Genomic DNA, 16,712 nt, shown 5'->3' with positions numbered 1-16,712 from the left:
GCAATGCATAAATAGCCCTGTAGTGTACAATAGGGTTGACACGTGTCTGTGCACACACACAGTACATTATGAGACAGACTTTGTATCCCTAGACAGCTCAGCAACAGCCACTCAGATGCAGGCTTTTACAATCGCAGCAGCCAATAGCAGTATATTGATGCCATGGTGTCATGATTTGCAGTGTACTGTCATGCACACATCTACCCCCTTACACATCTGCTGTGGTTGCCTACTCTGTATTTGCATTGGGTTTATACCACTCTGCCCATTGATGCATATCATGTGGTTTCCATGATCTGCATCATTGCAAATCAGTTACCATCAATCTGTCAAGCAGCTGTAGCTTTTGTAAGAGGTGAAATTGGAAGTGCTCTCACGTGGTATAGCTAAGGAACAAAAGTTATTCCCCATCTGCTGCATCTGGACCACCAGCAGTACCCACCAGGAAACTCTCATGTGAGTCGCTAGTGCATGGTGATAGTCTGTTACTGTCTTGTCAGTACAGTCAGTGATGCCATGGACATCACCCACTCTGGAGACCAGTGCTGGTACTGGCGTAATGACCTAAAGAGGTGCCACCATAATATTTTCCACCAATTGGAAGATGATATTAGGAAGAGGGAGCCTGAGTTCTAGTGCATGCCTGTGTACCCAATAATTGCTTTTACAAAAGCAGGACCTGTTATGCACTTATCTACAGTTACTGATGTTCATAGGTAAGCCATTTTCATTTTCTTTCATTTTTTGCTGTTTATTTTGGCACCTGATGGTGGAGAACAGGCTGATCTAACTAATGTTCTTTCTGAACTAAAATTCTGCTACAAAATCACTCCTATACTCACACCAGAATCTGACTTGTCCTTGCTATAAATGTTCTCCTTCCCAAATTGAATAGGACCTTCCACTTCTAACCTTCAGTTTGGTATACAATACCTAAAAATTGCAAATAGTTAAGAACAGGATTTGCAGATTTGCTGTGCAGCAGACTCCTGGGCATACCACTGTATTATACTAAACAAATGTAGCTATCTACTTATCACAGCAAAATTGGCTTTCTTACTAGACACTCTAATATTCAAAGTACTAAATGAAGGTTACTACCCACCCCTGAGAAGAAAGCTGGCAATAAGGAAACAAGTCTATACACTAAGACATTCCACAGAAAACACTCTCACCTTAAGGAGACATCCATTTAAATTGCCATAGAGGAATGAGTCTTTTCTGAACTAGGCACTGCACTGTGGAATAAACTTTTGATAGAAGTAGAATCAGAAAATGCCATCCTGGAATTCAGACAAGCACTGATTGAGCACCTACATAAGGAAGCAGCATACAAGTGTTTTAGGGACAACAGTTGATGTATACTGCCCCTTCCCCAAAATCAGTAGGCCCCTGTACATACCTCTAAACCTCTCTATTTATACCACTCTGCCTCATCTGCCACATTTATTTGCATCAATTCTCTTTCTAAGCTACAGTTAGGGGCTCCTTTACTGATGAATAAGTATATCCCTATCTACATACTTTCCGGAAATATGACAATGCATGGGCATATTATATCTGTATGGACTGCTATAAAGCTACCATGTCTTTTCTAATAATTTTGTTCCATACACACACACACACACACACATATATATATATATATATATATATATATATATATATATATATATATATTGTAACAGTGTTCATTTCATTCACTTTTATGGATATAAGTCATATTGTACCAAAGTTTATCTGTGTTTGCATTCACCAGTTTATTGTGGATAAGTGATTCAGTGTGTAAAACTGTATATGCCTCTGTGCCCAGACTGTGGCTTAAAAGGGTCATTGTACCAGCCCACTTACCCAATTATCAAAGAGAAAATAAAGAAATATCTCTACCAGAGCAGACAAGTATGCCTATGGTGTGTACTGAATTGCTGTCAGACTATAGATATCTGACTCACCCATTTTCTGCCCTTGTTTGCAATGCTGCTAATTAATTTCATCATTGCTTATTGCTTGGCTTTATCATAAAACTTGTAATTGCAAGTATACCTGTGCTACCAGTCTCCCTACTGCATGGCATTCCCTATAGTGACAGTGTATTGCAGAATGGACTGGACTGACCTTCAGTGTTACACTGCAGTTAAGACCATAGGTCTCTGCTTTAGTACATATGAAGCTGACATCATTTAGTGTCTCACACCTGTCTGACTACCATGCAGGTAATACACACTGGTCTTGTCAGCTTGACATGACATACTGTTTGATTGCTTATTCCATCAAATATCACTGTGCCAGATACACCTGGCATTCCATGGCATGCACATTTTAGGTAGGCAGGCAGTGATGCTCATGGGTGGACAAATATAAAACAGAGGTTATGTGTCCCTTTTTTTTGTGGTAAATCACTGAGGGTTACAATCAGTCATTAATGCTAGACATTAGACTTTCATACTTCTAATGCTTAAGAAAATGCATGTTGATGGAAGATTTGTTGCTCTGTGATATTCATAAGTGTGATCTGTATTACTACATTGAAAGACCTTTATGTCGAACACCTCTCCATTGACATGAAACTGTCAAAATTCAATTCCGAGAATCACAGAATTTTCCAAGGGTAAGGAAGCAGTTGGCATACTCCACAACTTTGCCCTTTTCCCCACTATAGTGCCATCTCAGAGTTGGTATATATAGTTGGGGAGGGTATGGGGGGCACAGCTCCCCACATTGGGGGGTGTGGGGCAAAACCCCCCACTTGGGTGGGTTTGATTTAGTGCGGTGTGTATGTTCCATTGTAGTATGGGGCAATTGTTACATTGCCCTGGGAAAATTCTGTGATTTGCTGAAGTTAATTTTGATAGTTTCTTGTCAATGGAGTGGTGCTCGGCGTAAAGGTCTTTTCGATGTAGTAATATAGATCCCATAAGTGACTTACAGTAATATTTAAAATTTGTCCCTAATTACTTTTGATTTTGTTCCTAATTCTTAAGCGAAGCAGTTGAGAGCTAAGGACTGCAGGTTGGCTGTGGAAGAAAGCAGCGTGTTGTCTGCTCAGTTTAATGTCTACAGTACTTTATAGGTACTATTTGTGTTTTAAAAAATGTCCCTAACTCTTCCTCATGTATTGGTATGTGCCTTTTTTAGCAAATCATGGAGGATTGTAACCTCTAAGGGGGGGACTGCCTGTAACAACTTACTGTCTTATTATATGCTTATTTTAAAATCATCCTGATGCTGACGCTGGATGAAGGCAATTTACCATCTTGACATTTTAAAATCTGGCTTCAGGGCATTAGTGTACATTTGTATAAAATATGTTAGAATTATTTATTCTCTGGGAGCTGTGTGAAAGAAAGTTGAATTGTCCCCTCTATCACAGAATGTCCCTGAGTTTGTATTATAATTTTGATCTCTGCCTGATAAAATGTGTGGTTTTATGATAAATCATGGAGGATTGCAGTCACTAAATCTGGAGAGGGGGGTAACTGGCTGTGAATGAAAACAATTTACCATCTTGTTGTTTGCTTATTTTAAAACCATGTTTTACAGGACTAATGTATGTTTGTATAAAATATTTGGAAAATGTATTCTTTGCCAAGTCTTTGCGTGAAGCAAAGCTGAAACTGTCCCTGATATCACAATGTCCCTGATTTTGCTTTATAATCTTGACTTGTGCCTCATAAAATAGTGGTTTTATACCAAATTACTGAAGATTACAGTAGCTAAAAAGTGAGGGGAGATAGGCTGTGAATGAAGACAGCTTACCATCTTGTTTCCTTAATTATTAAGATCAGGCTTTACAGGACTAGTGTGCATTTGTATGAAATATATCAGAGGATTGTCAATGCAGAGCAGTAAAGCTCTGAGCTGTTAATGAACTGCTTCTTGTGGGTACAGGCTTTGACAGCTTCCACCATCATTTATAATCACCCTTGAAAAAGCAACATTTTTCCATTGGTCTAAATAAATAGGTAAAATGAAAAATAAATAGATAAAATAAATATTCTCTGCTGAGTTTGTGTGAATCAAAACTGTCTCTGATTTCGCAGCATATCCTTGACTTTGCCTCATATTTTTAGTCCATTCCTAATAACATTTTTGGTTTTCTGGCAAATCAGTGCTAAGAGGTTGAGAGAGATCCTATTTTCATCTTAGATGAGATTTAAATGACAATATCCTTATTGAGGAGCTCTTTGTGAATGGTCAATTGTTCAGTTAACCATCTGTCTTCATGGCACTATTGTGCATTTCTGCGAAAAAAGTTGGAATACTTGTAGCTATTTATGTGAAACATATCTCTCAAATGTCCATGATTTTTCAAAATGTTTCTGATTTTGCACATATTATGTTTGTTCCTCATAAAATCTGTGGTTTCTGGCAAATCATTGAAGATTGTAGTCAGTGAATAATGACAGTGATGTGAGTTTCAGACGTCATATTTTTAACAAAATACATTTCATAAGTTCATAGATTCATAGGTTGGTATTAGGTTATCGGCCCTAGGGCCTATACAAGCCTAGCTATAACAATTCCCTGGCTATTTCTTCCCACAATATTTACTTCCCTGGACCCCTGTCTAGCAGGGCAACTGATGTGATCCCTGGGGTGAATTTCCTATTTCCCATCCAATTGTCAAGGTTCCTTTTGAAGAGGGCCAAAGATGCACTCTGCTTGACATGTATGGGCAGTCTATTCCAGAGTCTGGAGAGTCTCTGGGTCAGGAATTTATCCCTCTAGCATGTTTTGTTCATTGTGATAACAAAGTTTAGATCCTTGGAGCATGTGGCTCTGAGGGATTAGGATTTCCTTAAGTGTAGATTGTCCAACAGCTCTGGGCTTGACATGGCCTTGTATGTTAAGCAGAGATCGCCTCTGAGTAGGTGATATGTGACAGAGTATAGCTGGAGTTTTTTTAGATGGTCAGCATAGGGCATCTGCTTTAGGCCTGTGATTCTTTTAGTGGGGTATTTCTGTGGCCTTTCCAGTTGTTGCAGATGTCTTGAGAGGTACATACCAAATAGGGCATTGTATTCTATAATGGGTCTAATGAGGGATGTGTACAGTGGGACAATGACCTCCTTTTTTCTGGATGAAAAGCCCTTAGTGATGAGATGTGCCACATAGAAGGATTTCCTGACTGTTGTGGTGATGTGGTTATCGAAGATGAGACCACTGTCCACCTGTGTCCCTAAGTCTCTTATCACACTTTTGATGTTAAGTGTACTGCCACCTATGTGGTAATTCATGGGTACATGTTTTTTTTCCCAAAGGGGATAACTATACATTTCTTGGCATTGAGCTTGAGCCCATGGCTCTGGCACCAAGCATATGTTTCTGTAAGGCCCTTTTGTAGAATATCCACATCATTTGGGGATTCAATAATGGCTCCCAGTTTGCAAGTCATCTGCGAACTTTGTTAACCAGAGTCCCTTAGTGTTGGCCTGTACTGCAGAGAAGTAGATGCCAAACAAGAGTGGTCCCAGGACTGTCCCCTGAGGTACTCCACTTGTCACTTGTCTGGAGCTGGATTTGGAGTCAGCTACTTTTACAGTGTGGATTCTGTCAGTAAGCCATTTGGTAACCCATCGAGTGACGTAGGGATTAATGGCCAGCTTAGTAAGTTTATCTATGATTCCAGTGTAGGGGATGGTGTCGAAGGCCTTGGTGAGGTCCAGATAGGCTGTGTGGACTGCCTTACCCTTGTCGACAGCTCTGGAGACTGATTCGAAGAAGCCAATCAGGTTCAGGAGACGAGATCGGCACTTCACGAAAACAAACTGGGTGGGGTCCAGTGTTTGAAGGTTGCCAATGTCTTTGTTTATAAGTTCCATGACAATACATTCCATGGCCTTGCAGATCAGGCTCGTCAGACTGATGGGTGGTAGTTCCCAGGATGCAAGGTGGATCCCCCCTTGTGGAGTGGGATAACTGTAGCTGTGCGCCACTCAGTGGGCATGAAACCTAAGGTGAGGCTATGATTAAACATGACACTTAGGTGAGGTGCTAGTTCATTTTGCAGTTCATGTAGTACACAGCCTGGGATGTCATCTGGTTGCATGGATGCTGTATTCTTAGCTTTGGAGAGTGCAGTTTTTACCTGTGTGGCCATTATTACTGGAATTTAGCAATCTTTCGGTATTGAAATGGGCCCTTTAGAGGATGAGAGGAGGGTAAAGTTGGCACTGAATCGATCTGCCAGGATATTGGCAATATCCTTGAGATAAGTATATTTAATGCCATTCTGTTGTAGCTCAGAGCAGATCTGAGCATTGCCATTTAGATTCTTGACATAGCTATAGAATGCCTTGTTGTTGTCTTTGGAATCTTTGGCAATTTTATTTTCGTAACTAGCTTTGGAGGATTTTATGAGGGATCTCAGCTTCTTACTGTGGCTTGTAATAGAGCTTTTTGCAACCTGGGATTTTCTTCTTTTCTGCAACAGTTTCTTCCTTTTGTTGTAAAGTTTGTTTATGGCAGGGGACCACCAGATTGGCTTCCTTTTTTTGGAGGAGAGCATCTTGGTTCTATTTGGGATTGCACGATTCATGCAGGAGTGGATGTGCTCGTACAGTGCCTTAGTGTAGGACTCAGCAGTCGAACTTCAGTTCCCATCTGCATGGGTGTCATGAAGTTTGTCACTTCTGACTTGAGTAGCATGAAGTTGGCTTTGGAGAAGTTTTTTATGGTGGTTTCCTTAATGGATGGTGGGGGGGGGGGTGGATGTCAAGGGTGATTAGCTTATGGTCAGACCTGACTAACAAGGGGGTAACCATAGGTGTGGAACATCGATTTTCCATGTTGGTAATGACCAGGTCTAGGATATTGGAGCCCTTGGTGGGACTATGGATTAGTTGATCCAAGGCATTGGAATTTATGAATTCCAGAAACCGTTGGGCAAAGGTGTTGGTACACGTGTAGTTTTCCCAGTTAATGGCAGGGTAGTTGAAATCACCCAGTATTAGGGTGTTTGATTGTATCTTAATATTTTCCAGTATGTTTAGAAAGGTGTAGTGAGAATCTTGGGGCATGGTGGGGGATCTGTAGCAAGCTACAATTTGTATTGCAGTCATACCTAGTGTGAGTTGCACCTGGAGAATTTCAGACGCATTGTGTTGGGCACCTAGCCTGGTGGTATGAATACCCTTGGCGAATATGGACACTCCTCCACCTTTAGTGTTTTGGTCCTGGTTTGGTGGCCGAAAAGTGTGGCAAGAGTTATAGCCTGGTATTGCAGGGGTGATCTCTGTAGCCTTGAACCTGGTCTCAGTTACTGCACAGATATCGATGTTCCCCATTTTTAGGAGTGCCTCGAAAGAGTGCATTTTGAGGTTTAGACTTTTAGCATTGAGTAGCATTACCTTTAGATTTTGCATGCTTGTACCTGTTACGGTGGTGCTTTTGTCCTTTGAACTTTGCCTAAAAAAGGCACTATAGGGGTGGCAAGAGCCTTAGCCAGTAACCTGAATCCCAGGAGCAACAGGTGCAGACCATCTCTGGCAAAGCATCGTGGTCTGCCTATCATGTCATCCCAGGCAGACAGATACTGGATCCCTTTTGAATGACACCAGAAGCTTACCCAATTGCTGAAGTCAATCATTTTGTCCTTATACTCAGGGCTAGGGTCATACCTGCCTGGACCACACGATCCAAGAGCTCTTCCATGTCTCTTTTCATGTAGTCCAGGGAGGTACATCTCAAGTCATTCACTCCAACATGGACAATGACAGAGTTATATTTGTTCTTGTTGTGGAGTGACTTGAGTGCATGCGTTATGTGGCAGATCCTGGCACCTGACAGGCAGCTGAGTGTAATTTTCTCCTTGTTCAACCTGGTGTGTGGGATAGCAGTGTGCCTGACTATAGAGTCACTTATGACTAAAGTGTTGGGTACATTGTCTTGCCTTAGGGGCTGCTGTTGGGTGGCACACTGGTGTTGTGAACTATGCAACACTTTGGTTGTGATTGGTGTTTGTTTGCGTTTCAGCTTTGGAGGTCCTTGTTGCTTGAGCAGGTTACTGTTAAGGGTCTCTGCATATGAGGGTTTAGTGTTGCTATGTGAGGGTGTTGGTGGTGTGGGTTTAGAAGGACTATGTGTTTTTTGAGGTGTAGTGTGGGTGTTAACCTTCTCCTCTTGAGTGTCTAGCACAATCTTGGGTGGAGAGAGCTTTGCTTCCAGTTTGGCTATGTAAGTGCGTCTCTTGCGGGTTTAGTGTTGGGTGGTAGTAGGAGAGGGTTGTATGTGTACATGAGGCAATTGCTGCATTGCCCCAGTATACCTAATATACCAGATTCACCAGGTGGACAGGAGACATCATTATTTCAATACAAAAGACTGTTGCTCCAGCAACTTTCTCTGATTCTGGGCATTTGTCCCTTATTATTATTTGGCTTTGCCCTGATTAATGTGATAAAAAAGTTGAAATGTATAATCTTTTATTAAAATCAGATGAGGTGTATAGAACAAAGTGGCTATAATTGCTAGCTAGAGACTGAAACTGTCTGTGGATAAAAGTAACTTACTCACTTGTTTTCTCAGTTTAAACAGTATGTCTTTGCAGGACTACTGTGCATTTGGAGAAAGATTTGAAATAAATTTTCTTTTTACTACTATCAAACATCGAAGACATATATAGTAGACAACAGGCTTTAACTGATGGATGCTATGGCTAAGAAAAGCTGACTCTGCCTGTCGTGATCAGGTGAAACAGTCCTTAGTGTGGCATTACAGGACCACTGTGAATTTGTGTAAAGCAATTTAGGATACTGTATTTATGAGGTTTCTATAATAAAATAGTTGCAATTAATGGGAACAGACCTCAGTGGAATTTAATGGCAACAGCTCAAATGATCTTAAACTAAAAAGATAAATCCAAAAGATCCAAACGAATATGAGCATTTATGCATGTTCCAAAAAATGTGTGTGTGTGTGTGTGTGTGTGTGTGTGTGTGTGTGTGTGTGTGTGTGTGTGTGTGTGTGTGTGTGTGTGTGTGTTTCATGGACTGGTGTCCCATCCATGACTAATTATCTGACTTAAACCTGTTGCGTATCAGCTGAAGCTCCAGCTATCCTACAACCCTGTATAGGATAAAATAAGTAGACGAAAATGAATTAATAGGTAAGTATCTTAAGTATCATTTCAAAATAGGATCTTAAAGTTGATAAGAAATATGAACTGTCCTTGTTCCTAATGCTGTTTGGTCAGCATGCTAATCTACCTTTTCAGTAGTTCTGTTGCAGTAGCAGAATACTGAGCCACATGTAAAATTCGAAGTCTCTTCAGTGGATTATGACCTTGGTGGAGCTGTATCTGACAAGTAAAGAGTAATATCCTAGAGGGCTAGTGCCTTCAGTGTGTATTCAGCAATATTGCAGAGGAGCAATGCCTTCCACAACTACCCAGTAATATCTCAGAGTAGCAATGCCTTCCACAAGTACTCAGCAATATCTCAGACTAGCAATGCCTTCCACAAATACTCAGCAATATCTCAGAGGGGCAGTGCCTTCCACAAATACTCAGCAATATCTCAGAATAGCAAAGCCTTCCACAAGTACTCAGCAATATCTCAGAGGAACAATTCCATCCACAAGTACTCAGCAATATTTAAAAGCAAGTCTACTGGTGACTAACTTTGCAAATGATGATACTGGAATATATACCATTGTCTCTGATGATAATACGTAATCTATTAGCAAGCTTAGCCTCTGTGTAGGATGTCACGGAAGGAAGCCGATGCTGTTGGGTCCAGCTGTGTAGATCCTTGGATGTGCTCAAGTTGGGCAAAGACATCTTCTTCACTATCAAGGATGGCTCTGTGTTAACAGTGATTGTAATACTATCTGATGCCTTCCTCCCAAAAAGAAAAAGAAGAAAAAGAGAGAGAGAGGTTAAATTATATTAAAACGAATAGAATAAGCAATATGTTTGTCATGCTCTTCATGGCTAAATATTAAAAAAAAATATGAAGATCTGCTGGCTGATACACACGTTTTTATAAGCTTACTTAAAGTTTTTAAAATGGCCATTATGCTTTTTTTAACAATAAAATGTAAAACTGGAATTTCATGTGCTACAGGAAAGTTAGAGTGTTATCGTGTATCCTGAGAAGGAGTATAAAAAATCCAGCCAACACTATTCATTAAGTGTTTCATTTATTGGTAGAGCAATGGTCTCCTGAGTAAAAAATAAGTACATGGCATTGGCTCCCAGACTTTCAAAAAGGCACTCAAATCAAATAGCATTTCGGTTTATAGGCATGAAAATAAAACAAATAATTGTGCTGTTAACAACAGTAATGAATCAAATAATCTGCAAATAAGGGACAGCTGATGACAAAGAGAGAGAATTCCAGATTAATGATCCAGCAGCCCTTGCAGCAGCCATGATGATACTCATAGAAAAATGAAACATAGCAAAGTACAAAAAAGTACACTCTGATTGGTCAATCCAATCTGTGTGCTCATTATAAATCCAGCATAAACTAACAAGGAAAAGTCCGGCTGCTAACATATCATGGAGTGGCTGTTTCGTATCACCAGATACAAAAGCATGTATTTGACAAGTAATAATGTTTCCTCTATTTCCATTTTCACTGCATTCGTTTGTTTACCAAATTAAAAAAAATCATTTGCAAGGTTAGGAAACAAAATCCCAGCAGAGGAGTTCTCTGTTATGCAGTCAGCCCTGCTACCACAAACACATTCTCTCTCTCTCTCTCTCTCTCTATCTTTTCACTCTCACATACACTGCCAAGCTGCTACCAGTTAGAGCTCCTCACTACCAGATGTCGAGCAGTACTCACACCCAGCTGTGATGGAAATATAATAACACAAAACACTTTCTTAACAGAAAACTGCAAGGAGTTACTGTGCATGCAAGTTTGAACTATGAATACACTACCATGACATTAATACCCACCCGGCGATGTAAACCTTGCCTCAACATGGCACAAAACAGACGATTAATAAAAACCTACAAGGACTTACTGTGTGGAGTTTGCAGTGTGAATAAACTCCTACAGCAGAAACAGTGAGCGGAAACAGTGACCCTGTGATGTAAACCTTGGCTCCAGATAATTATCAGTGTATAAGTGACACTCCAATGGCATATGCAAAAATGAAAAAAAAAACAATTACAGATAGATGGATAGAAACTACCTCCTTGCATTTAAAAACATCAACCAACGCTACAGACAACACAGCAATTATGTTTTCTGAGATAAAATAGTCCCAGACTTTTATTTCATGTTTATTGATTATTTTCTTTTTCTTTTAATTTAAATACAAGTTATTAATTTTTCAAGAGATGTAAGGAGATAATTATATAAGTAAATATAGTTTTTAAAGCTTCATGTGAACATAGACAACAAATAAGCCAAAGACAGTATAGAAACAGAAAAGAAACTACAACAGCAAGCCATACCAAAAGCTTTAAAAACTATATTTACTTGAATAATCGCATTACATCGCTTGAAAAATGAATAACTTGTATTTAAATTAAAAGAAAAATAAACAATAAACATAAAGTAAAACTCTAGGACTATTTTATCGCTGAAAAAGTGGAAGAATACAAAATAAAACAAACAGAAACCTAATTAACAACACAATATAAAACTAACACCATTGTATAATAGTAATAACCCATGGCTGGGTGTGGGTAATGCTGGATTTACCTATGGTTGGCTTTGTTTGGTCACGAGGTCGACCATGCCTACTGTGGGTAAATCCAGCATTACCCACACCCAGATGTGGGTTATTGTTATAATAAAAGCATCTAAATGGAAAATCCTGGGCACATATGCAGTACCTTACTTGATTAAAAGTATTAACATCTTTACACAAAGATTTAGCCTAAGTAAGAATTACTTACATGTGCATCACAAACAGACACCAACCAGGATAGCAACTGGAAAAAATGATACTCCTTAATAGTGAACCTGTAAGGCATCCTAAAAAATCTAGACCAATAACTTGCCTTCCGGTGATATACAAACTATATACTGATACTGATGCAGAGAGAGTTTATACTCATTTAGAAAAAAAACACTTGATTGTGAAAATAGAATGAAAGGGTAACAAAAGAAAGTCATATGGAACAAAGGATCATTTGTTGATGAATAAAGCCATAATAGAGAATTGCAAAAAGGGGAAGAATCTAAGTATGGCATGAATAGATTACAAAAAAGCATTTGACAGCATCCCACATTCATGTAAAAAAGAATGTTTACAGGTGTATAAGATACACCAAACTTTGATAAATTACATTACAGTAATGCACTTAAGCTATGATAAAGGGCAAATTATCATCCCATAGATAAAAATTCATAGGGGATGTCCCATGATGATTCTTTGTCATAGCTGCTGTTTTGTCTTGCCCTTGTTTACTTAACATATTAGGCCATGGTTACAACCTGACTCCCAGAAAACAACCTTGTTTAAATACTTGTCATGTATTTTTTTGTGAATGACATAAAACAGTATAATCCTTCAGGTGAGGAGCTGAAAGCACAACTGCAAGTGTTTAAAACTTTTTCAGATAATATAAGAATGTCCTTTGGTCTTGATAATTGTGCAAGAGCAACATTTAAAGTAGGAAATGTACATTACCAAGAAAATATTAATCTGAGACAGGAATGTGATATAAAGGACTTTAGCAGGAGGGAGTGTATAAATAGTTGGCAATTGATGAAAGATCTACAATAAAATATGAACAAATGCAAATAAAACTCAGTAACAAATACTTCTGAGGACTAAAAGCATTATTAAAAACAGCACTGACATTTCGGAATAAAGTCCAAGCTATAAACTGATTTGCTGTCCCTGTTCTAACATACAACTCGGGGGTGGCTGGCAGGCCTTAAAAGGTATTAGATCAGTTGTACAGGAAATCAAGAAAAATGTTTCATGCTTATCAAATGATGCATATCATTCTGAAGGAGGTATGGGCCTCCCTAAAATTGATTATATTTATACTTCTGCAGTCATCAGGCTGCATACATATTTGCTGACTTCATTAGATGCAATCACAGTGAAAGTTTTAAAACATGAGGAGAAGATATCTAAGATGACCTCTTTACTTTGTTTGGCAGAAACATTCTGGTGATAAGAGGGAATGTAACTCAAACCAGAAGTAGACAAAATCAGATAGCAACTGAATATGCCAAAAAAACAAAAGAAAGAATAAAAGGGAAAGTATCATATGAGAAGGAAAGGAATGTGGAATAGGCATCAATATTGTGGGAAATACAGAAATCTACTGGAACAACCTCATGTCAAACAGGATTTGATGCAGGAATGGTTAAGAAGAGGTGAGTGGAAACAAAAGATTAAAGGTTAATAATGGCAGCCCAAGATAGTGGACTATGTACAAATTGGTTTACAAAGTTCATTGAACACATGGGAGAAACAGACAAATGCAGGATCTATAAAAAAAGAACTGGAAACAGCCGCATATCTTGTTGCTGGGTGTGATATACTCACAGCAGAGGGCCTGTACACAATGATATGGCAAAACTGTTGTACTGGGGATATATATATATATATATATATATATATATATATATATATATATATATATATATATGTGTGTGTGTGTGTGTGTATATACATATATATATATATATATATATATATATATATATATATATATATATAAACATGTAGCTGAGAAGCATTGGAAATCTGAACCACAATGCATTATAGAAAATGATGAAGTATATGTCACATGGGATCACCCATTAACAACAGTTCACAAAAACAGATGCGAGAAAACCAGATATAGTATTTCAAGAAAAAAGATAAAAGCAGCATTGATTGGTATTGGGTGTTGACAAATACTTCCTGAATCTCTGTGATTGATTTCAACCTTAGATACCCCACAAAAGAGTGTAAACATGACCCCAGAAGAATGGGTAATCCACAGTGCGTGGGGTATTATTGGCTATGGGGAAGCTGGGCATTGTCTATTTTGCAAGATATATAAGATGAATGATTTTATTTAAAGTATTTTTGATGAAGTCTATGGTTCTATGGATGAAAACGTGTGGTATCTGTAGCATTAAATAAAGAGTTTTGTGCACTAATTTTGCTGGGTGCAATCCCCGCTTTTTTCGCTTTGATATCTGGTTACTGGTTGCTTTTGGCGGAATTACTCCAGGTTGTTTTATTTCAAGATAATGATTACAGTGTCATTCATACAGACAGACACAGTGTCATAAAATATCAGGATTTTCAGGTGGAAATGAGAGCAATGTGGAAGAAAGAAACCCAGACTTTTCCAATAATAGTAGGAGTAATGGGTCTTATAAACTGAATTTACTATCTTATTTAGATATTTCTTGAATACATGTAACTCCATATGAATTACAGAAGGAGGTAATTCTGGGCACATTGCAAGTGGCGAGAAGAGCACTCTCTGCTAATATCCAAGCATTAAACAATACTAATTTCATGAACTTTAATCGTACCCTGACATACTGACGGGGTTCATTCCCTTCATGGTATTAAAAACCCAAAAGACTTAGAGAAATTAATTATAGTTAGTGTTGCATAAATAACGTCAGATGCATGCATTTGGGATCTGAAAATATAGTGTTACAATGAAAAAAACTGCATTGAGTAACATTGTGTTTAAACAACAGAGAACTCCATGAACTAGGACAAATTTTTAATTCTTAGACACATTGCAAGGGGAAAATCAAGCATGAAAATTAAAAACCAAAGCCTTAGGGATTTGTCAACATAACATCAAGTATTGAGTAGAATAAAGCAACTGGCAGGGTATATGATCTACAAAATGGAACAAACCAAATGTGTTAGGCAAGCAATAATGCCCCAAAGTGTGGATATTATTGGAAAATAAAAGACTGCCCAGATTGTTGGGAGGACCATTGCCATAGGCAGAAGGCTCCCTCCCACACCTGGAAGGTATATTATTTCTCTGTAATACCCACATATTTAGAAAATAGACAATTGCTTTTTTAAATGAAATAATGTAAAGGTCAATAGTTTTAATTATCTTTACATCTCTGACATAAAATAGTCAATTTTTAATGAATATGCTTTCGATATTGTAATTTGAACAATTATGTATGTTTTGTGGGTATATATGTGTGTTTGTGAAGTTTATGCACACGTGTGTGTGCACAAATGTGTGTTTCAGGGTTTGTTTACTTGGTGTCTTCATAAGATTAAGAATGACTTTATTTGTTTCTCATAATTTCTATATTGAATGTATGTATGAATTTTTATGTTCATGAGAATTGTGGATATGAGGTATTTGATTGTTTTTATTCATTTATTACCTTGCTTTATATTTTATATTTTAACTATTGAATTATTTTTTTTAAGTTTTTACGTTTTTGTTTAAGTTTATTCTTTGTTTTCTGTCCCTTATCTCTTTTCTGTAAATCTCACTAGACAGTCGTCCTTCTGTACCCTTGCAGACAGAGACATCTAAACAATTAATCTGCTAATTAATCTGCTACACTTAATTTCAAATTTCAGGAATGAAGAACCAAGATTTGAATATTCAAAACTCATATGTTTCTTAGATGAGCTCCTCACTAAAAAAAATCATTGATAAAATGGCTAGAAAATAACAAACTATCAGTAAATGGCAATCTGAATATAATAGTCATGCTCCCAAAACTGCCATTACTGAATTTTTTACAAGATGATTAGATCTGAGGAAGCTGTAATCTGGGCAAAGGTGATTATCATGTGCCTACTTGGATGTTTTCTCTATTGGAATAAAGCTTTTCATGGATCAATCATTTTGAAAAAAAAGATGCTGAATTATTTAAAACTACAAACTGTTCTTAACTTAATGATTTGTCTGGTACTTGGGTGGTTATGTATTGCCAGTGAATTATGTTTCTTTTTTCAGAATTGTTTATTTTTTTTTGTCCCCCTTGGGACATCACTTTATTGACCTAGCCCTTGGTGCCCATCCACACTGAGCCTACCTGCTTATTCTTTACCCCTCTGAACTTGCCCCAGAATCTCTGAAGCCAGTTATTTATCCAAAGGGTGCCATGGGGAGCTCAGCCATCTCCGTTTCTGTTCTGTATTATTTTCCTTTTAAAAGTCCTACCCATTTCCCTGCCTCCACCTCCCATGCTCGCTGCTTAAATTTAAGGTTAACTCCCGTCTTTGAACCACACATAAGGAACATCATTGACAAACACTTTAAGCTGTTCAGTTCCTGATTTAGGTCAACCAAATCAAAGGAATCTCTCTCTAAATGTGGAATACATGCTAATAATGGTTTCAAATAATGACTGACTATGACAGCTGGGGGTTAGTCTTGGATGCCTAGTTGCCACTATTGGTCTAAGTGTCAGATCTGTCTCTTCTTCACCTTAGGAACCAGAAATATAAATTGAGCATGTCAGTGGAAACTATACTTTCACCTGCCAAATTAGTCAATAAATTGTTGATTCTTTTATAGCTCTGCATTACTGTTGCTTAATCTGTTTTTTTTTTTTTATGTTGAACTTTTTCTCTATGCATTGTTAACATTTGCATCAGTATACTTTGACTAATTCACAATAATCATGAACCCCCTCCTAATCTGATAATATAATACATGTAGTGTTGTCATTTATTAAATTATGCAAATCCTGTCTTTCATCATATAAGTTGGAATAAACTTAGAAGTCAGTACATTTCTAAAGTTTGTTTAACATAACAGGTAAAATGCAGTCACAGTAAAATCATTGGGT

The 16,712-nt window shown here is 38.0% G+C and overlaps 1 protein-coding gene across 2 annotated transcripts in view; it reads right to left on the bottom strand.

Moving 5' to 3' along the window:
- The window catches only part of LOC122812201 (transforming growth factor beta receptor type 3-like), a 715,443-nt gene that overhangs the window by 448,354 nt on the left and 250,377 nt on the right, over positions 1 to 16,712 (bottom strand). For both annotated transcript variants that reach the window (XM_044084533.1, XM_044084534.1), the window contains exon 4: positions 9,649 to 9,835. In XM_044084533.1, coding sequence (XP_043940468.1) covers positions 9,649 to 9,835 — 187 coding nt within the window. The remainder of the gene's footprint in view (positions 1 to 9,648; positions 9,836 to 16,712) is intronic.

This window comes from Protopterus annectens, chromosome 9.part0 (assembly GCF_019279795.1).
Source record: "Protopterus annectens isolate FY-2018-M chromosome 9.part0, PAN1.0, whole genome shotgun sequence".
Taxonomy (NCBI): Eukaryota; Metazoa; Chordata; order Ceratodontiformes; family Protopteridae; genus Protopterus; species Protopterus annectens.
The sequence above is the reverse complement of the archived record's forward strand: the minus strand, read 5'-3'. Positions and strand labels throughout refer to the sequence as shown.